The following is a 23498-nucleotide window of genomic DNA, read 5'->3' as shown; positions in this document are numbered from 1 at the left end:
GGTGCGCCTGCGTTGGCAGCATAACTCTATACAGGATCGTCTAAAGTGAAGAAATACGTGTTTTAGTTAAAACCCTAATTTAGAACTTGGACGCAGATAAAAAACGGAAAATTGGATTTTTGCCAGACATTTCGAAAAAAAACAGGCATTTGTCCAAGTCTTTAAATTGTATTTCAAAAACTTGTGTGAAATTTCATGAAGATCGGTTGAGTAGTTCTCGAGAAATCTTGCCAACCGACTTCAAAAACACAGTTTCACGAAAAATGCGTTTGAAGACAGCTAGACAAGTTCTCAAGGCTGTATCTCCGAAACTATTACTCGGATCAACTTGAAAAAATAAGACAATATTCTAGAGATCTTGTAGAATTGAATAAGAAATTACAAAAAGTCGATTTTTTAAACCCATAAACCCCTTAATATTTGCTGCTAGCTTTTTTAATGACTCAATTACGAAGCGTAGATAAAAATCATTAAACAAACAAAAATCCGAAAACTTGTACATGGTTTAAGGGGTCTCTAGGGTAATATTTTTTAATTTTTTTTTTTTTGTATGCATTTTCTGTTCCCTATACCCTTAGAATTAATGTAGAAACCCATATTACCATTTGAAGGTTTCGAAAAAGGTCCAAAAATAATAATAATACCGCGCGACGTTCGGAGCGCTCGGAGTGAATACCCCAAACTTTAAACGCTTTTTCTCAAAACACACTTGTTTAAACTGGCGGACATGATTCCGGTCGAACTCATCAACCGATTTGCTAAAAAAAATTTTTTTAATGTTCAGAAAGCGCCTGTCTATCGTCCCTACTAGATTCATAATTTTTTATAGTTTATTGATAATGTTATGACAAATTTTATGTAAAAAAGCATATGGAAAATTAAAAAAAAAACAACGTTAAATACATTTTTTATATCAAAATTTTTTCATGATTCTAGTAGGGACGATATCTATTCACGTACTTTTTAATAATAAATTGGGTTTTTGTCTTTCCGGTGATACAAATGATCAAAAAATTCGAAAAAAAACGTGTTTTTACACTCCACGATATGTCTGATAATATGTGAAAAAATTTCTATTGTAGAATAAAAATGTCTATGAAAAAAAAGTGTCAAAAAACAGGCCAGATTACCCCACTGACCACTTAAGAGAACCGCTTGAAAAGCTGTACTGTTTTGTCAGTTCGAATGCTCCGCCTATGTACTGGATACAGCTTTTCTGAGATTAGGAGTGCTAATTTTGGAGATGTATTATGTATTTATAATGGCTGTTACACGACTAACTACCATACCAAAGTAAACTGCAATACTTCATGTTCCATACTCTATGTCATGCACAACTCTTCATGGCACCATATAATTTAACAAAAAACTCGAGAAAGCACAAAAATGCAGGAGATTTTGAATATTTTACTGATACTGGCGGGTTTTGAAGTAACATTCAAAGAAATTATTTGAAATTTGTTTTCCAGATTCAGTGACAAAGAAAAAATTTGATAAACAGTTTGATTAAATTTAACCTCTAACAACACTCTTCTTTCTTCATTTGCCATTTACATCATCCAATTTTAAATTGTTACAACAATTTAGTGAATGGATATTCTTGCATTTTTATAAAACCGAATAGCTTAAAGCTCATATGGATTTAAAAAATCTTAAAAGAGTTTAAAGTTTGTATAAAAATACTTTCTTATTGTTTAAATGAGTTAAGCATCCACCCCCTCTATCCGCTAAAACTGGCGCATCCTAATAAGAGAGCGCAATTCACCACAGGATGCTACTGCAACACAATACCAATATAGCTCACCACACCTATACACCAACCCAACCAACAAAAGGAATGGACAACGTTGAGGCTGGCTCATTTTCCTCTATTTTCCTATATATGTATATATTTACAGAGATAAGATGAATTTTCCCAAAGCATTATATATTACCATGAATTGTGGTTATTTATAGACATGTTTATTAGCTTTACTTTATAAGTGACAACGCACACGAAATTCCAGAAATAACCATTCCCGCTTCTCTCTTTCTCTCTTTCCAGCAAACGAAATCTAATGTGAATCAATACTGTAACGATACGTCCTTTTAAAGACTGATTTTATACGAGTCTGAAAGCAAAGTGATGCTAAAACTTAAAACAAAAAAAGAATCACAATAACAAAAAAAAATTGAAAGTGTGCGAAAGCCAATCAGTTAAATAAAGTAACCAACATCAATCATAATTCAATCATGAGATTCGTATGTGCTTTGTGTCAGTGAAACCACCAAATGGAGTGCAAACCAGCGGTCGATTTAATCGTTTTATTTTCAGTTCTATTTCCGTTTCATTTGTGTTCGCCTTCTCATTGTGTTTTCGTTTTCTTTTCGTGTGCATTTTTGTTTGATTTTACGCGTGAAAATGTTGTTAGCAATGCGTCGCGAGAGTGAACACCATCACGCCGCAGTCACAGCCACAGTACCGCCAACCGTCCCAGCAGCCAACGCCACCGTCGTCAACGTCGCCACTACAGAGTCAGCACCGGTTAGTGTGTCGGCCATCACGAATGGTCTTGTAGTGCCCTGTGTTAGTACAGCACTTCAGCTGTCACCCAACTTAAGTGTCGCCGCAAACGCAACGTCTTGTACCATACAACACCATCATCTGTTGCAGCAACAGCAACTGCAACTGCAACAGCAACAGCAAGAACTACAACAACAACACGCACAACATTTGCAGCAACAACAAGCGGACTCATTAAATACACCCACAACACCGTTACTGAACTTGGGTCGTAGTCCCTTGCAATTTCCGCCGCCACCACCACCACCTGTACCCGTACAAGCCGGGCCACAGTTCGGCTTCTATACACCTAGCACGGGTGCAGCCACTTACCTGCATCCGCATTATCCATTGCCCTCGGCTGTACCAACGTCTGTTGGCACTTCACTGCTGCCAGTCAACACCGGAAGCGCCTCTTTGGCGAATGGCGCACAGCGCTCCAGCTCAGCCCAGTCTACGGAATTAGACGAATACGTTGACATCTTACAAGTACAGCAACTATTGTTGGACTCATCAGCGTCTGCCAGTCAGCAGCAAGCTTTGGCCGCAGCTAATGGCGCTAATGCGAGCACGAGTGGCACAACTGCGACGACGAGCTCACAACAGAGTTTACCCAAACCACGACCGCGTTTGAATCTGCAAAAGGCTTCGGAATACGCTGCTCAAGTGCAAGGTGCGTACACAACTTTTAATTTCCCTTATTGTTTTTTTAAGGGGCAGTGGCAACCTGGTTGTTCTACAATCAAGCAAGGCATATTTTCGCAAAAAGCTCAGAAAGGTATTTTTCGATTCATTCCAAAAAGTTTACTATATGTTGATATATTCTTATGACGTATCCTAGCGCTAAGTTGTTGTTGTAACGGTTATCTAATCTCCGTTAGTACGGTAAGATTCGGATAAGTTGGCATCGAGATCATCCAACGATAGGCCCAGGAAACTTGCTGTTTCGGCGTAGTCGGACTATAGGAAGTAGGATATCAGGCTGTCGTTGTATGCTGGCCGCTAAGTTGTCCTAATATACCGTTTAGTTCAGTTCTTTCCATCCAATTCCATCACAAAACAATACATAAAACTACCTAAAAGGGTTCTTTGTGATCATGCCTCTCACTCAGACAGTTCCTACAAATAAGGAACCCATAATACGTTAGTGACATATAACTGTTTGACTTTAAGTAAATGCTAGAAATTATCGTTTGTCTGAGGAACATTGTAGAATATATACATACTTACCTACTGACTGGTGACATTGGCCGGAATATAAAGAAAGCACACTTTACATACTTTTTGTTTGTTTGTTGTTTTCTGTTAGCTAGAAATTTCTTTTTACTTTTTTTGATTTTCAAATCTTTCTCTAACCTCATTTAAAGTGTTCAGTAATTCATCGGTTGGATTTTTATTTTAGCGGAGTCTCCATCTTCTCGTCGCATGCTGCTCGACTATCCAAGTCCATATTTGTACGGCAATCATTATCACTCGTCGCCCAGTGAGGACCTTGTTGCCCTCTGGTTCGGCAGCAATGGCTCAGGTGAGTTCAGAAATCAATATAATCATTAATTTCGATTAGGAAAATAATATTTGGAAATCTACAATTTTTCTACAAAGTTTGATATTGGCAAAACCATGAATTCTAAATGTGTTTGATCACAAATGCCAATTTAGAAGCTTAAATCAAAAATTATGGTATAATACTTTAATTCGATCGAATGGTTATAGCCAACGAGCGATCATTTGAGAGTATACCCCGGGTTCTTATACAGACCTTTCCAGGCCCTTTTGCTACTTTATTCTATTTTATTAAGAAATAATTTCCTTTCTATAAAACCCGAGTGTATGACGATGATGAAATCAGCTAGTTAAAAGGTTTAAAGCGCTCAAAGCAAATTTTTTTTAAAAGTCTTATATAGCATGGCAACTTTGTTTCTTCGAGTTTACTCTTTCGCCATGTTAATTTATGGAACTTTCTGTTACTGTTTGTGTAAGTGCTTCCATAAAAATATGTTTGCCGAATTTGTGTTTGACCTTCCTTGAGTAATGGAGGATTTCTAGTTCACGATAATAAGCTGAATAATTCACGGCAAGCTGAATAAAACGCTGACTGCTAACTCTCAAAACTACTACGAATGTAATTTCTGCTATTTAACCAAAATCTGTGGTTATTCCTGGGGTATTCGCAACAGTTACAAGAAAAAAGCCATAAATAGAAAATACATTTTTTGCAAAACAGCTGTTTTAACAGCGCTTTACAGTTATTCGTAGTAGAAAGAGACACGAGCCGGCCAATTCCAGCACCGATTAAAATTACAAACTGATAGTTGGAAATGGAAATGCAAGTCTGCGACACGAGCACTGTCTAGACGCCACTCAAGTGAGCGTTCTTATACCCAAATGCAGTCGGTGTGTGGGCACCTGCACGGAGACTCAATGAATGTGTGGACTAATAAATAAGTGAATTAAATTTTCCGTTACTGAGTGGGGAAGTCATGATAAAAATGTCTCCAAATATGAAATGAATTTCATAAGCTGGTTCCTACAAGCAATACGTGTGCGGTAATATGTATGCGTGTCTGTGTGAGTGTCTACAATCGAGGGCCTGCAAAGCGCGAGCATTTACTTAGCGCTAATATAGATTCATATTGCCTGAGATTGTGTAAATTTTATGGCGAGCGACAAAGATTGCACTGCTAGCGACTTTGTTAGTCCGGCGCTGGTCACAGCGCGCTGTCCGCTGCTAAGACTGTATACGGCGTCAACTACAGCCAGATTAAATGCATAAAATGCGACGATTAATTAATAATTGCAACAACTCAAGTGTGAACATTTATCATGGCAAGCGCCAAAAACTGAAAGGTAAATTAATAATTGTATCGCGTCAGCCGGCCGCCAATGCGCAGCGTTGCGTCCGAGTTTTGGCACGTTTGCGCATTTTTGTCACCCAAAAATAAGGCGTCAGCGTATTAAGATTTCATAATGTCATTCTCTGCTAGCCGTTCTTATACCACACCATGCCATGCCACGCGTCCATACCACCACCCAATGTTGCACGGTACCGCATAAATTTCTGCAGTCATGGCGTGTGGCAACCTCTGCCACATGCCCCACTTCCAACATATCGCTGCTAATAAATCGTTCAAAAAGCATTTCAATCCTATCAAATGTACAAGCGGCGGACAGCTCGCGCAAATGTCAAACGAGCAGTCACTTTACGCCTTTTAAGTGCGTTTTCCAATTCATGAAACTGGCAACAAAATAGTGTTCGCTGCTGATGGGCCATAAGTCAGTAGCGACCAAATGGAGCATAAGTGCCAAAAATGCATAATAAGTTAATGAAATATGTAAGTAGTGCCATTCGGTCATCATAAATTATGAAAAAGAAACTTAGAAGGAAATCGAAGTATTATAATATCAGTAAGAATTTGTCTATAACACTTAGTAACTAAACAGGGTAGATAAAGTATTTGAGAACAAAACGAAATCGTAAAACGATGAAGCCTATCGGAAGCAAAAGAAAACATTACATATATGAAGGGAAGAATAATTTGCGGACGTGCTGAGGTTGAGAAAGTCACACATGTCACATCGACAAAATGGGAATTCAGTCAAAGAAAAATTACGACTTTGTCCAACTAAGGCCTTGGGCTTTCTTAATATGCTGTGGTTGTCTTCATAGTGTGACTAAAGGGAATGCACATTATATACTATACTATTCTACTAAAAGAACCCATTTCAAAGAACATAATTAGTCAAAGATTGAGTAACAGTAGACAGAAGTTTAGGAGATGATCACTTTCGATTGTGTGTCGAGCATTGTACTTTTAGCAAACAGTTGCTATGATCTAAACAGCAAGCACAAACATAGAAATTAAAATGGGTACCATAAGACTCGCCATTAACGTATAGAAGTCAATTTTGTACTGACAACTCAGTCTTAACTCCCGTTTCATACTTCACATACGCTTATTTATGCAACTAACTTATCAAATAATAATGCAAACATGGCGGGCTGAGATATGTAATTAAGCTACTTCACAATGAACTTCACCTCATTGATGCCAAATGCGCAATTGGTGTTGCAACTTGGGTGTTCTGCGCCACTTTTGAGCCGCACAGAGCGGCATCAATAACAATTTAATGTTGTTGTTGCTGTTGTAGCCGCTTCACACTTGACACTGCTGTTACAGAATTTGCCACGGCGATTGCCAACGCTGGTGAAATGCAGCGAGCCAATAGTTCTGGACGTCAAAGCGTGAGGCAAAAAAGAAAATCGCCAAGATTCCAGTGAATGCCACAGCAACCTTTTTGCACCTCAAAGAGCGGAAATTGTTGACATGTAGACCACCGCGCTGAAATTTCATTGCTGTTATTTCTCGCTTTTTTTCCTGTTCCTCAGAAGTTCAGTTGCTTGCAACTACGGTTGGCGAGCCATCAACACTAATGCTAAGGTTGGTAGTGTTTAATTAAGGTGATTGGTAGTTATGCCAAGTCTGTCCGGCTGCTGGGCCTGGTAGCTGGATCGCCAATTGATCAGCTTTACGCTTGGATGCGATAGCACTGGTGGCCTCAGTTGGGTTGGAAAATTGTCGCTTTGCTTGATTGGTGGTTCGCCGGTGTAGTTTAATGTTTCACTCGTATACATTTTTTTTTTTTTCTTTTTTTCTTGCAAACGCTTTTCGCAAATTTATTAGTGTATTGCTTGTTGCTTTTGTTGTAATGCTATTATTTGTTCTTCGGCATTGATTTTATTGTTAAGCAATTGAGTGACACTGGCAAGAAATATGTAGTTGTAGTAGAGCTCAGTATAGTTGTTAAAATACTCAAGGACAAAAAATACAACTTTTTTGTGAGTGATCTTCGGCGAAAAATAATGACAAATAATGAAAACATTAAAATCCAATACGCTATAACTGTTTTCTTACTCTGTCCTTTTCAGCGTTTTTGATGTAATATACTTAAATTCTCACTGAAGGTCGTAGGATTGATGCCCACAGGTAAGGAGAGTTATCATGTTTATTCCTTCTTCGACCAAGGAACGGAGGTCCGAAGTCTTTTTTCTGCGTCTGAGAGGCTCAGATGAAATTAGCCAACCCATTTCAAATAAATACAGCACGCAGCAATAAATACATTATCATTTAATGTAGTTCCTTTTTCTAACAGAAGAAGTCAAAAGTTCTCCAACACTTTGCTAACTGTTACCAAATTCTCCACTCTTTTTGGTAAAAATAGTTATTTTGGAGTTAACTATTAAGTCCTATTAAGTCTTCGGACTATTATTTGACTCTTAAAAAGCAACATAAAACAATTAGAAAAAAAAAACAAAAATACTAATACTAATAAATTTTGTATAAAACTGTTTCGAAATAACTTTTTCTAATGTACATACAGCCTTGTGCCAATTTTCAGCTCTTATATCGTGTTTACATCAATTGAAACTCACCAATTAATCTCCCTTCAATTTGATTGTATTGTTTGCCACATTTGTCTTCAAAATAGTTGTTGCCATTGTTGCTGTAACATTGGCCATTTGCTCCCGAAAGCTTACCATCGCGGCCACTTAAGACGACCGCCATGAAGCACAATCGGCTTTCGAATACACAACACGGCCGCAATACTGAATTCATTAAGTTGGCATAACGACTGACAACAACATGATTGCTTGTGATTGTGATTGTTATCTAGCTGTGTTGTTGTATATTGTGTATTTCCAGTTACCATCGGTGTTGATTAAGTGCTAGACTTACATACCGTTTTACAAACACAAAAGCTCTTAAGCGATCAATCATACAGCAATTTGTTGTTGTTTAACAATTTTGTGAAAGTTGCGAACTTATAAACAAATGTACAGTAGCTCTAATTGCTTACAACAGTTGCCCGCATTTGTCGAAGATTTGTGTTTTTGTTTAAAAGGAAGTCAAACAAAGCTTTAACTGCTGCAGTTGGTGGAACTATGCTTCCACTTTTGAGATACAACATTTGTATTGTCTGGCTCAGGAGAGGTTAGGTTAGATGGCTAATCGTACAACACTAAATAACACTTATAAAGTTTTGCATAGCCTTTTGTGAAACTAGATAATTGATTTTTACACGGGGAAGAATGCACCGCGACCTTAAGTCTATTGTGTCCAGCCAGAGAAAAAGACTACTGTAATTGGATATTAGCTATCGGCAAAGCGTTATGAACCTATCACAAATCTGCTTAGGTGCTTTATTTATATTTCATATGCCTAAAAGTATGACATTTTGTGTTTTTGCTTTGAATTGGTGAGGTTACGACATTCGAAGAGGATGTGTTTAATTGTTTATATATCTTCTTCTTCTGAACAGCTTATGCAACAGGCATCCTGGAATATGATCAATTTTATCGCCTGATTACCGACTCCACAATGTTCAGTTAAAACCTCCCGAAGTTTGTTGAATATCAATATCCAAAGTGTACACTAAAAACATATGTATTTATCCTTAAAACGAAACGAAAATTTAATATTGCCTGCTTCAAAGACATTTTAGTTAAATTATACAATGCAGAACCTTCTTGAACTATTACTATTCAGAAAGTTAATAGTGCAGACTATTCTCTAGAACCCCAACTGCTTGGAACAGTAATATTTTGGAGTACCTAACTAAAAACTTTTATCTCAAAGTAAGTCCGGCAGTTGTTATTGTGATGCTATAGGATCTGTGACAGACAATCAAAACGAATGACGAACGCTGCTTTAACCAATAGATGATACTGGATAATAACAAGTTTGCGAGTGTTTTTTTTTTGTTTTTTTATTTTTATGCACACAAATACTTTAAGGAGGTCTACAACCCACTTGCTCTTATTTGATTGGCCGAGAACATGAAGCTGAGTGAATGACTTTTAGGTCATTATCATATATGGAGGAATTTTAAAACCACTTTGTTATCCGATCTAATTCAGATAAGACTTTACAATGCAACAACGATATTAACAGGTCAATTCAAAAGTATCCGGCCTAAAATAGTATAAAACATTTGGTTGCCAAAACTCGTTATTTAATTCAACATGGCTCCCTTCAAAGGTGATACTCTGATAATAATGATCCTTCAACTTTTCGTAGTACGATTTTTGCTCCATAATAGGGCACAGTTTCGGCAATCGCCTCTTCAATAGACGACAATTTCATCCCAGCGTGCATTCTTCTAAGATCTAATAACGGAAAATAGTAGCTGGAGGACAAATCTAGAGAAAAAAGCGACCTGAAGCCCAGTTTATGGATTTTTGCGATTGATGCAAGCTTTGAAGCATAGACTTATAATAAAATTTTGAAAATGTATTTGCGATATTTCTATACACGATATTTGAGAGAAAGTTAAAGAAAACCATCCATTCAAATAATCGACTGAAGTTCTTAGAGGATGTAGCCATATTCAAAATATAAAATACAAAGAAACGCTGAAACAGAAATCTCTGACTTTACTCTTTCGGAAGATACTTTAGACCGAGTAGACCGCGTTGTCACTAGTCAACTAGTAAGTTGTGACAATCAGTGCTGATCAATTAAACAAAATTCATTCTCATGTGATTGTCACTACTCTTATGGCGGCTCATATGTATATATTTATAAATAAGCGCATAAATAAACATATACACGCATACAAACCATTTGCGGGAATTGAAAATTGCGCAAATCTTTGCAACCGCTAATTAAATGACATTAATAAATGAAGTCGCATTTGTCGATTCGCAAATGCTGCGTCGCAAATATCAGCCGTTGGCGCTCTGTGCCAGTTTCCGTCTCATTGGGGTCACACGATCGACACGCAGACATGTGCAAACGTATGTGAATATTTTCGCGCATTCATCTGGTTGTTAACAACATTTTGATGACTGGGGTCATTTCCTGACTAATTACTTATTGTACTCGCTATATGCATCGTTGCCCCTGAGTTATGAACATTTAATGCCATAAGTTGCATACTTATTTTTCTCACTGTATGTATGTACATTATGACTTTAAAGTGCATTTTTATGCGAATTAAGTTCATTAACGATTTTGTGGTAGTTGATCGGCTTGTGTGAGAAAAAGTTTCAAACAACCGCGTATGTAAAGCAGATTTGCCTTAAAACATAGGTTGTTGCTAATATTAATGGCGTAGTAAAAATTTCGTTCAATAAAATCGGGTATGCAAATGAATGGTTTATGTGTGCCATACTGTTCCTGCAAACGGAATATGCTTGAATACTTATAAAGGAAAGTTGTAAATCATCACAAACATATGCATATCGAACCATACAATAATCTAGAGTCTGGCCGTTTATTTACCTTTAACAGTAGTTTGAGGAAATTGGCGAATTTCAGTGTTCCCAGTTCACATTCATTTTCCCACTGGAATAGAGTATATAAAATATCTTCTCACTGACATTCTTACGTCGAAGTTGAAACAAATTTTCTTCAGTTGGCCCCTCGAAACAACGCTGCCAGAACAATAACAAGACCGAACATAAATATATTAATCGTGCAATAGTGTAAGTGAGATCCGTCCTAGATGAATGAAAACCGTATGTTATAACAGAGACTACAGCTACATACAGTGAGTGGTAGTAGAGAAAAAACGTGTCCCGTGTCTACGACGATCGGGTCTACGTAACCGGAACGGACCCGAATTTTTATAAGGCCAAGGGCCGTCAACTGGCCGTCAAGTTGACGCTACAACAACAACAACAAGGGGATTAATTAGCGCCTAATAGGACTTTCAAAAACTCTTTCAATTCAACTTAATTGGAAATCCCCTAATAAAACGCGTCCTGAATGACTTCCATTAATGCTTGCGCAGCACAAATACATCTGAACACGCGTATAATCATAGCTTAAACCGACATTCGTGCACACAATAATGATTTCCAATGTCCGAGGCTCAAATGCATATCTGGCGATCGCGCACGTATTGACCAACGACCGCCCAGTTGCAGGGTTGTTCCATCGTTGTCAAAATAATCGCTAAATAACATCGTTATTGCCCGGCACAGAGCCGCAGTGATCGCGCCTTGTCGTTACTTCAATCTCAATCGGTAGATCTGGCGGCCAAGCAGTCCAGACTAGCTGTGTCCCACTTCAACAAATTCGTTCGTCTATGAATGGCGTAAGAAACGTCGCAAAGCCATAAACTATTATCGTAGACGCGAGTTGGCACATTGTTGTGGACGAGCAGCGGCGATCGGCGAATTTGTCGCGACTATTCGATCCAATATGCGATGGTATTGCTTTGTATTTGTTTTCTACACCGATTTGGTTGCATTTTAGTGGACTTGTTGTTATTAGTCGCTTTGTGGTTGTTATTGTTTCGGTTCAATATCTGTAAGTACCACAACAATGTGTTCCTGTCCGGTTGACAATTGTGGTTGGCAGCAATGTTTGGCAACACTTTAAGTATTTTTAATGCGTTTGTCATTTGACAGCGAACACAGTTCGCCAACACGGCGCTGCAAAGGGCCTAGCAGTGAAAGGAGCAGCGGACGCGGCGGCGTGTAAGACCCTGTTGTGTCGTCAATATTTTGTTGGTTTCATTGTGTTTTATTCCTTTGATACTTAAGTTGTATCTGTATCTGCATCAGCAGAATGACGTGTGCTGCATGTGTGTGTGTTTGTGCGTTTGTGGCTTCGCCTTATTGGAATATCGCACTTACACGCTTTGTGGCAATTGAAAGGTGATAAACGAATTGTTGCATTTTGCCAAAATGACAGCCAAGGGCGACACACGTCGGCGAGGACACAACACGCACGGGTTTTTCTTTATTTATTTATCGCCGAACCGCCGGTCCCAGCTACATATTTTTCTTCTAAAAATTTTTGAAACCAAAAGAACTGTTATAACTTGGGGCTTTGATGAAAATTATTGAGTGCGGTCGTTCCATTGTCTTCTTGAGAGCTCTTGCTTCCGTTGTGTACTTGTGATTTTCGAATAGAAAGAGCTTATCTTCCATGAGAACGACAAGCCCTAACCAGTGTCTTTTTATGCGCTTAACCATATCCATATCACCATAGAACTCATACAGTTCGTGGTTTCATCTTCTTCGATAACCATCTCCCACTCGAACGGCTCCAAAGACCTTGCGAAAAACAGTTCTTTCGAAAACCCCATGTGCTTTCTCATATCGGGTAATTATCGTCCAAGAATCAACTATTGTTGATGGAAAGAGGAATCTGCTTCTCAATTGCCTTGAAATCCAAAAATAGCTTCTATTGGTAGAAGTAATTGATCTTCGGGCTTAGATTATTGGGGAATATATGCAAAGTACAGAACATTTCCAAATTTATAGCTGTCCACAACGACGTAGTTCCCAAGATGTGAGAAATCTTTGCGTACGGCCTGTAAGTACTTTGCCTTGTCCTCGTTCACCACAAGACTAACCTCTTTTGCTTCTTTTTCTAGCCTGGAAAAGGCTGCGCTAGCCCGCCTACCCCAGTAGCATTGTACTTTTAGAGTAAGCAGTGCCACTCTGTTTCAGATTAGCGGCTCATATCACTTTTTCCAGCATTACCTTGAAGGAAACGCACGAGAGGGAACCACTCTGTCTAGTCTACTCGTCTAGTTCAGAGAGGTTCTTACCTGATGGTTGTGCTCAACGTCGTTCCGCAAAATGTATGAGCCACGCAGAGATACAATGTTTTTCCATATAATATTTCTTGGATATTGGTGTCCTATTTGTGAAACCGCTTGGAAAGTTCATGACGACACAAAAATATCGCTTTTAAGCACAGAACATACAAAATTTTTAAGAGTTATTGTAAATTTCTGTTATCATTAAGTAATTGAAAAAATTTTTAAACACGATTATTTTCGAACTTAAGGAGAATAAGACTCAGACAGGGCTTTCATAATTAAGAACAATTGTTATGTTATTTGAATTAATTCGAAGTTTTTATGCAAGGTCTGTTATATGGATGATTTAAACGCATTTATTTTAGTTAGTCTTTAGGCTTAGACTTAGTGTTCTTAAGTAGGTAAAGGGTACATGCTTTAGCTCTTGCTTTTTTTGTTGTTGATGTAGGCGCAGAATTCCTCCGGTTTGACAGCCCTTGGGCGTTTAAAAACTCCGGGTCCGTTCTTGGCTGCCGTGGGAACGGTATATTCTTTTGGTTATCATTTTTCCAATCAAAAGCCCATGGACATACATTTTGCAGATGTGACTACAGAAAGACAAGGCAAATGCTCTTGAGGGAATTTATAAATACTTCGATTTATATAGTGGCAAAAGTTTAGAGTAAAATGAAAAAAAATTCATAAAGAGTTGCTGGTATTAATTGTCTTTGAACGAAAACTCAATTCATTAACTAGTTCAATGCAAAACAATGAAAATTGAAAAACACACACTTAATAATAAATATGTAAATAAACGGCGTGTGGGTTCAAAGCGAGTTTAATTAACAACAAAGCGTGCTAAAGCCAACCATTTTCTGAAAACCGAGTATATCTATAACAGATTTTTATTGTGCCATAAGCCAAAATTACGATACCAAAAAGCGTTAAAAGCCGATACACACACACACACAGACATTGATTCATTAAAATAAAAATATATGCAGGTCTTACCGGCGCCACTGAAAAACCTACGCACGAAGGTTTCTATGAAAAAAACAACGTTCCGAGTTTTGCATTTGGTTGTGTTAATCAATGGACCAGCAAATGAATGATTAAATGTTGTATTTATTTGTGCGGAGTTGGTTCCGAAATGCATTACATCACTTAGCCGAAAATACATGGCGCGCTCATATCTTTCTAAACACATTTCAAAATTATTTAGATTGCTGTTGTTGCAATTTGCTGTACAACCTGCCAATGTGGCAGAACTGGAACTTGGCCACCGGTCTTCTTGTCAATAACGGCCTACTCTATATCCGGGCTTTGTGGTCAGCACCACAAAGTTTTATTGCTTAAATGCCTTGTTGCTTTTAACCGTCTATTTGCTTTTATGTTGTTGTTGTTGTTGTTGTTGAACAACGTGCAGCCGGTGGAAGCCCCTGCGACCCACGCAATTCGGTTTTCAAATCAATGACAACCAGCAAAAATAACGAAAACAAAATTAATTTGTCGAACGAGTAACCGCAAAATCTGCCGCGACTTTCGGAGTTTTTCGTGGAAAAACCGCAAGTGACATGTGCATGGTCCAAAGTGGCGCTGGTTTAGTATAATGAAATGGTTTAACGCTTGAGCGTTTTAGTTTGTGGCAGCGTTTTTGGCTGGTGCCTTCGAACGAAAATTGCACGGCTGCCAAGCCGGCTGGGTGGGTGACTTGGTTTTGGCTTGTTTTTGGCTGAAATTTGCATATTTTATTGAAATAAATGTTGGGCGTGTGTAAAAAAACAACAACAATAATAACAAAAACATGAATAACAATTGAAGATCAGGCGCAGCTGTGGTTCTCTTGCCAGTGCTACAAACTCTGCATAATGAATGAAATAATAATACAATAACAAAAACAACACCAAATATGTAAAACGCCGAAGTGAAACTTGCATCGAATTTGTTGATTTCATTCATAAATTTGTAAATTTGCTAACACCACCGCCGCCGCCGCCCGATTTTTGTGGTTGCTGCCATTGTTGTTGTTTTTTCAGTGTTTATGAATGCAACGCCTCGTCGTTGATATACATATATACATATGTATATATACACGAGAGCGGCTCGTTCATTCATAAAACTTTTCGGCGACCGGAGATCACTGGGGCCAACCACTCCAACTGTGCGAGGCTACGCCATTGATAGTGCCTCGGCAAAGGTAGTTAGTAGCTTGCGATGCTGCAGCGCAACCGCGCGTACAAAAAATGTTTAAATTATTATTATAATTTTTTTTTTTTTTTTTGATTTTTGCTTTTTAGCACTCATTCAGCGTTTTTTAAACTCCACGTTTTTTCTCTTGTTGCTGCTTGTTGTATGGTTTGTGGTTGTTGTCTTCCGACACCTACTGCTTTTCGCGCTCACTTGATTGCATTCACCAGCAAAAAACTACAAACCAAAAAAAACAAATAAATAAATAAAACGATCGCTGATCATTGTGACCCGTCAGCGCAGCGCAAGCCTTGGAGTCTTTGCAGACGCGTGCCACTCCGCATGAAGTGTTGTTTTCATTCAGTCGTTTTTGTTGTTTTGCTTGTTTAACATTTTAATGTTGGCGTTGCTGTCGTGTTTCGCGATTGTTTCCAAATCTTTTTTAATTTACTGATTTTCGATTTTATTTAAAAATGAGTTGTAAGCAACCATTGGCTGATTGCATCTACATTATGGCTGTACTTATTTGCAACTAACGGTTACATTTAACTAACAGTTTTTGTTATAATAGTACCTCAAAATATAGCATCAGGCCTCAGAACAGTTTTAGACTTCGTCTTCTTCTTCTTGATCGGCGTTGTCACCGCTTACTCGATTATAGCCGAGTTAACAACCTCGCTTAAAAGTGGGGTCTCTCATCCGAGGCTTTTGTTGCGTTTTCATTGGGTTGGTTTTTTTACGTGGCGGGTCCCAAACACTGCGCACAACCCTATGCAGGGAATGTTTCGCCTTCTCACTTTAGCTCGCCTTCAAACGGATGTTCTTAGCCTACCCAGAGGATACTTGGTCAAGGACCGGAATTCGTAAGCTGCTTGAGTCATATGTAAAAGAATCGTTTCTGGCCACTCCCAAGTGAATGGCGATCAGAGAACTTTCCTCACTTGTGTGAACTTCTACACATGACTCCATCCTCCTTAGACTAGTTAAAGTTATATAAAGCTCTCTTTATAAAAGGTCAATTTTTATTAAAAACAAAAAATATTACAAATGTGTGAACTTTTTTTATTAAAATATGTGTATTTCTAGCAGCAGCTGGCGAAACCGGTTCTAGTCAAGGTATTTACAGATTAAAAGCCTTTTAAATGCAACAAAGAATTGTCTGTCTCTGATCCTCACATCCAGTTTTCAGTTTTTCAATGTAGATGTGTAGCTGTTATTCAAACCGATCCGTCACAATTAAGTTCTTCAAAGGTAGACAAAATATCTTCACGAAATTTGACATAAATTATTGTTCAAGACTACAGATCACCAACAAATCAATTGAAAAGTCCCGGTACTATCATAGAAAAACAATTTTTTTCTTGCGAAAATTCCCTTCACGGATTAAGCGCTGATTACAAGGACCATCCAACTTGTCGACCCATTTTTGTAACGCGATTTGTGAAAAAACTTCAAAAGAGGCCTCAGCGCGACAAACACCTCTTCATTCCTCGAAAATTTCTCCTCAGCGAACATTCTTTTGAGAACTTAGAACTGGACATACTAGTTGAGGGCCAAATCTAGAGAATGCGGTGGATGCGGAAGTAATTCGAAATCCAATTCATGCATTTTTGCCGCCGTTTTCACTGAACTGTGAGACGGTGCACTGTCTTGTTGAAACAACATTTTTTTTTTCTTTTTTTTTTTTTTTGAATATGTTCTTTGGCGATTTTGTCTTTCAAATGGTCTAATAATGCCTTGTAATAATGAGTTCAATAAGACTGCTCAAAAAATTTTTTTATTGAAATTCTTTATTCCTGTGAAAGTACATTCGATGCCATTATATAGTGCATTCGATTTCTTTTACATAGCCACCACGTGCACGCTTGTAGAATCACATTCGATATTCGCACGAAGTTCATCAATCGTCGCGAACTTGTTGTTATAGACCTAACGGTGTCAAATCGCACGACTGAGGCGACAAATTGACTGGTCCTTTTCCTACGATAACACGTTTACCAAACCTGGTTTTCAATATATAAATCGATTGCGGTCAAATTTTTTCGCAAAATTCGCCACAATAACGTTACAGAGATACCCAACGGTGACAGCAATATTCTCAACACTACGGGTCCTTCATTGACTCAATGAAACGGGAACATTTTGTACTGTGCCTGCGTATTCAAATTATTTCACTAGACACTCAATTGTTGATCTGGCAGATCGATTATGACGATGTTGAACGTAGCGCTCTTAAAATTAAGGCCACTGACTCCGGATTTCGTTAGTAAATTTTAATAATTTTGACTCGTTGTTGAACTGTAGACCTTCTCACTATAAAATGGCAAGCCTTACTGAAGAGAAATATTTAAAGAACGGAAAAGTATATGGCATCGTTTTCTGTCCCTATCGGTCTACGTTTTGTAGCGTCCCTATGAAAAAGTAGTAGTCGCTGTTGATAGTCCCTCCTTTTACAAGGTAGTCAATAAAAATAATTCCATGTGTATACCAAAACACAGGCGCCATAACTTTGCATACCGACTGTTGCGCTTTTCCACACTTTTCAGCGGGTTCTACGTATGACTGTCGATTGGACTTCGGAGTGAAACGACTGATCCATGTTTCATCCATCGCCACATGTATGTATGTAGATGCAAAACCTCGGGTTTATTACGCTTGAACATTGAATTCATCACAATAATAAAAGTTGATTCTGTCAATATGATATAATTCGCACACCTTTTTGTGACCGAGGACTTTTCTATTGACCAGCTATAGCATAAAGCTGTGATACAATTTGAACGATCAAAATCAATCTTGACTGGACATTTTTGTATTTGGAAAAAGTATTGTATCTTCGGTGCAACTAGTTGTTTCTTATTTTAATAATTTGAAACCACCAGTCAACCAGCCATTGGAAATTTCAAATTTTTCGAATCAAAAGATTAACCTCATTTTAAAAACTTTGAAAATTGGTTTCTCTTCTTCTTCCCATAATTACTTTCGAGAGTCGCAGCAGCATTTAAAAGTATTTATTTCTAAATTAATGGACTTCCCTACTTGATATGTTTAAGTACAAATATTATATATACTATATATATTTATAGTATAATATATATGCATGTAGGTATACATCTACACAGCCGCCCACAGTGCTGCTTCCAGCAACCAATCAAAAGCTGAGCAAAAGTGACGGATGATAAATCAAGCGCTTTAATGGCCACAACTATAACAATTTGTATGTACACATGTACCTTCGAAAATTATATGTACAATTGTTATTATTGTAAAAATAAAAATAAAAATAAAAAATTCAAATAAGAGCTAAAAAGCGTTTCAGTAATAACGCAAAGCAGTGGCACTTCATTTGCTATGCATATTGCTTGTGCGCGATGTATGTGTGTGCGTGAACGTGCAGCATTGAAACAATAGTGTGTCTGACAGATCTCCATTTGAAATGCGCCACCACCGTGAAAAGTGGCCGCGAATCTTGAAACTTGTAAATCATCAGTCAGCGAATAGGCAACTGCCAACTGGAGAGCGGTACCATTCAGTAATTCTAAAAATGGTAAACGGTAAAAGACGTGTGGGTTCACCGAATGAACGAGCGTGCATACAAACGCCTCCTTAACTGCTGCCGCCACAAAAGCTAAAAGCTTAATGAAAAGGTTGAAAATGCTAGCTTGGCAACATAAAAAAAACAAAACTTACTCGTAAACATAAAAACCTAAAAAAAGAACAATAAAATGGTTTTGAAAATAACAATCTGTAATGTAGTAGCAACTCGCTACTTCACGACGCACACCGCTTAGTGCTCTCACAAGGCACTCAAAGGTAGAAGACGATTGTTTCTTAGGCAATTCACTCATTGCCATATTTAGCAAAAAGTCTTATGATTTCTATGTCATGTGCAGCCCACATTGTTTTCAAGATCTTCGAAAAGCCAACCAAGCTATAATAGATGCAAAACTTTCAGTTAAGTTTAAAGGTCTAACTTGACGGAAATCTTGAAGTAACCAAATGTGACAGTAAACTGCACCGTGCTTGATGTTTCGTATCAGTTCGTTTCTCTTTACAAAGCCTATTCGTTTGATTTCAATACGTCACTTTTGACATTTCGTCATGCTGTCATGTTTGTATAGCTTTTGTTGCCTTTTTGCCTGTTACTTCGTGCCGTGTTAGGGCCCATTTACGCTGTGGCTGTTTTCTGTTGGTTGACTTATAGGCAATATATCGAGTACCGTTATATTGTTTTTAAAATTTATTTAAGATTGGAGATCTTCCTTTTACTATTTTGTCATCATTTCATAACTTCTTTTCGCTTGGTGAATTAATGGTGTTTTTCCAAGTTTTTCCAAGTTCAAAACGCTGACTTTTGTCAAATTCTAATATTTTTTTCAATCAACCATACTACGTTAAGAGTTGTTAAATTCGAGGTTAAACCATTATCGTTTCTATGTATTACAGGTAGAACCTAATGTGTGTTGATATCCCTGCTTTTATTCGGTTCTTGACTTTTGTAAGCCAGTCAGTATTCACCATTGAAGTCACTTCAGCTCGTTTTAAATCTCGCGGCAATGTGGAATTGTTTCCACAACTGTATAATACCCTTCTCCAAAATCCTTACACTCGTTTTACTCCAAACATGTTGATTACACACCTACCCAAACTAGAGTTTTTATAAAATGCAACGTCTGAGTTATGAAGAAAATACGCTCCACTAGCTTCAAGGATATAAATGTTGATGTGACTGGTCTCATGGAAACAAAGTCCGTATCAGATGCAACGAACTTATGTACTTGTTGTAAACAGGAAGTTCTAAACGAAACTACTTCGTTTTACTGATTTAGAATGTTCATTCATAACATACATCTCTCCTGGGATTCGACAAACCTCATCGTAACAGGTGTTGCATCATTCTATAAGCTCTTGTTTTAAAATATGGTCAACGTAAAAAAAAAGTTCCTTACATAAAGAAAAAATGCAGCAACTTCAAAATTAATAAGGAATGTTTATCAGCATTCGAAATAACATTCTTTGGCATTTATCCTTATGAAATTACCTCTTTAAAATGTGGCCGTCCATTGAGTCTCATTTTCGATGACTCGTTCGAGCACTTTGCCTGGTAACTGGCGAATGACAGCGTCAAATTTTTCTCCAAACCTGAATTGAAGCGGAATTGTCGACATAGCTTTTAGACTTCACATATCCTCACAGGAAAAAGTCTAACGTTGTGATATCACATGACCTTGATGGCCCAAAACGTTAATCTGTCTGCTCACATAAGTGTTCTTTTAATAAATTCATTGATTCATGCGGTGGGTCTGAAGTGGCACCATGTTATTGAAACCAAAGCCGAGATAACGACCCTCAATTCCAGGCATAAAATAACACAATCACCCACAAGCCACACCAATCCGTATTAATTTTTTTTTTTTTCGTGGATGAATAGCTCTTGAATATCTTCATAGAGTGCAGCGATGTCGCTTCAATTTAAGATCTCGACTTAAAATGCGCCAAGTCGCTCCATACGTCAGTCCAAGTTACTGCGAACGGCGCCGTTTCGACTCTATCCGTTCTCGTGTACACTTGTAGCTGCGGATGATATATTTTCTTCATTGTTTGCTGGACGTGGTTTATTCGGTCGAAAATTATTCAATAAGGAATGCTGGGTCTCAAGATGGGTGATGCTGTAGCGAATAGTACGCTCAGTAGACCGATTATGTTGACCATGAGGTAAATAACAAGACAGCTTGACACGACTCACGCGTGATCTGTCAAAACATGCACTTCTACTTAGATCACCCGTTAGGCTTCCAGCTACTAAGCTTGCTTGTAGTATGTATGTAAATGTTCATAGCAGGTTCTAGTTAGGCAGCAACATGTAGATTGATTCCTGGTTAGTACATCGCTAGTGCTTCCGTGAGTGTGCATACATATGTTGACAATCGATCGAATGTGTTGTCAATCTTCCGAGGCAGAGAAACCATCCTTATTTTCGTAGTAAAAGCAGAAAGTTTATCGGAGATATTGTAAGTGTTTTGGACGAACCTCTAAGACTTAAATCCACTTTTGATATCGAATATTTCTATAAACATATAGCTTCTTCCAAAATAGATGAAGGTCTTTTGTAGTTTTGTGAAAAATTTCAGAAACCATCACCTGAAAAATCCTATTGAATTTTGAAAAATTTTTCACTTTTAGAAAGGGCTCCGTTGTTGCCACTCGCAAAAGGGAGAATAACATATAACAAGGCCTTCGTACGGTTCTATAACTGCAACTGCAAATGCAATAAACAAAAACATTTGGGGAATTTTTGGTTTTAATTATGTATTTACAATTCCATTTATAATAAAATTTAGCTTTCTCACTAATTGTAACCTAATTAAATTGTTATAATTAGATTACCAAAATACTTTCTATAATTTTTTACAACGTAACGATTAAAATGTCAAATATTTTCGAAATTGTAATTGTCTTATTTTAATTCAGCCATTATTTTTTGTTGTTGTGACTGTTTTTTTTTTTTTTTTTTTTTTAATTGGCATTTTCCAAAACTTTATATTCAATTTTATGACATCTCGACGAGCTTTTCAAAAACTTATTAAAATTATAGGCGGCACTTTGGCGCTACACGGTGCCATATTTTACGATCCTACAAATTTATGAGCGCCCAAGTGTGCTCCAGATCTCTAATGACACAGTTACACAAATTTGTTGAAGAACTCAATACCCTGCGCCGCAGCAAATTAGCGTGTTCAAAGGAAAGTGGAAAGCAGAATGAACCAATTCAAAATTGGAAATCGAAACACGAATATACATACACACACTTATATGGGTATATACCTTATACAAGTATGTGTGCGGCAAAAGAAATGCGTACAAATGTGTGAATCGTTTTCAAAATCACAAATCTTTCAACGTCTGTCTGTCGCGCTTATTGTCACGCAATCTTTCGACGCTGATCTTTTGGCAGCTGGCTTGGCGGACATAATGACATCTACTTATGTACATACAAATATGTATGTATGTACCAATATGTGTGTCTAAATATGTACAGGAAAGCGTCTAAAAAGAAATTAGAAAGGGATACTGCTGTAATTACCTATAAGAAGGGGTGCTGCAGCCACCTAGACAACACCTCTCGCGAGTACAACTTTTCATAAAATCAAACAACTAATGAGCATGTCCACAACCAATGCAAGATCAATAGAACCTACATACACCGAAGTACATATATACATATTGGCATACATATAATATATGTCATACTTATATATAGTCCACATTCATAGTATGCATATACATACATATGTACACTCATTCACCGAGTTGAAATTTAATGGCTCCACTGCTAATGAATTTCCACTGATAAATTTATGCATATTCTGCTCTACACTTAATGGGGGAGGAAAAGTGTAAACACTTTGGAGACATAATTTAATGCACCGCTAAATGATGCCAAGTTTCGAAGCTGTCTTGCTGGCCGACCACTGCTTTGGCGAGTGATATTCATACATCTTTTGTGATCATGTTTTTTAGCCCGCACATATGCATGTATATATATGTGTACATATATATTATGTATGACATCTATGTGTGTATATATGTATACATGAATTTATCCCTACGCTGTTCCATAGAGATTTGCCTACGTTTTCTTCGCACTTGGCAAGTTATTGAAATGTTTGATTTGAGTCGCTGAAATGAAATGAAGCGAAATGCTCTATTTAAGCACCGGAACAGCGGCTGCTGGGTATGCGGGATGTGTACACTTGATTTATAGTTGTCGGCATGAATGAGATGGACAGCGACAGGCTGCGATTTTTTACACATATACTAATAAATAGTGAGTATTTGACAACATAGCTCACATATAATTCAAAATCAAACACAATTTTTTGAGTTTATAAGTAAAAAAATAGGATTTTTAGAAATGAGTTAGAAAAGGCGGAGTTCAAAAGGAACAGAACATACGATATTTCAAAAATGAATTACATTGATAATTTTTGAGATATCTGACAAAGATAAGTTTGGTTATGAAAATTGAAAATCAAAAAGATTATATTATTTTATGATAATAAGATATTTCGGTCGATATACATACAATGTGTATAAATATATATTTTTTAATTATAAAATTTATAATAAATAAGGGAATAAATAATTATTACAGAAAACTGAAAAATTGCGTGGCGAGAGAGAGCAAGCGTTTCTTGGACTGTTTATTATAATGATCAATTCAACAATT

The 23498-nt window shown here is 37.5% G+C and overlaps 1 protein-coding gene across 2 annotated transcripts in view; it reads left to right on the top strand.

Moving 5' to 3' along the window:
- Positions 1-2401: 2401 nt before the first annotated feature.
- LOC108976646 (dendritic arbor reduction protein 1) overlaps positions 2402-23498 on the top strand; it is a 102101-nt gene continuing 81004 nt past the window's right edge. Inside the window, exons 1-2 of one of the 2 annotated variants that reach the window (XM_018945878.1) lie at positions 2402-3215; positions 3945-4067. In XM_018945878.1, the coding sequence (XP_018801423.1) occupies positions 2402-3215; positions 3945-4067 (937 nt within the window). The remainder of the gene's footprint in view (positions 3216-3944; positions 4068-23498) is intronic. The other variant, XM_018945879.1, reaches the window with a different exon arrangement.

The sequence above is a fragment of the Bactrocera latifrons genome, unplaced genomic scaffold (genome assembly GCF_001853355.1).
Source record: "Bactrocera latifrons isolate USDA-ARS-PBARC rearing strain unplaced genomic scaffold, ASM185335v1 scaffold_79, whole genome shotgun sequence".
Classification (NCBI taxonomy): domain Eukaryota; kingdom Metazoa; phylum Arthropoda; class Insecta; order Diptera; family Tephritidae; genus Bactrocera; species Bactrocera latifrons.
Note: the sequence above shows the minus strand (reverse complement) of the source record. Positions and strands in the feature narration are given on the sequence as shown.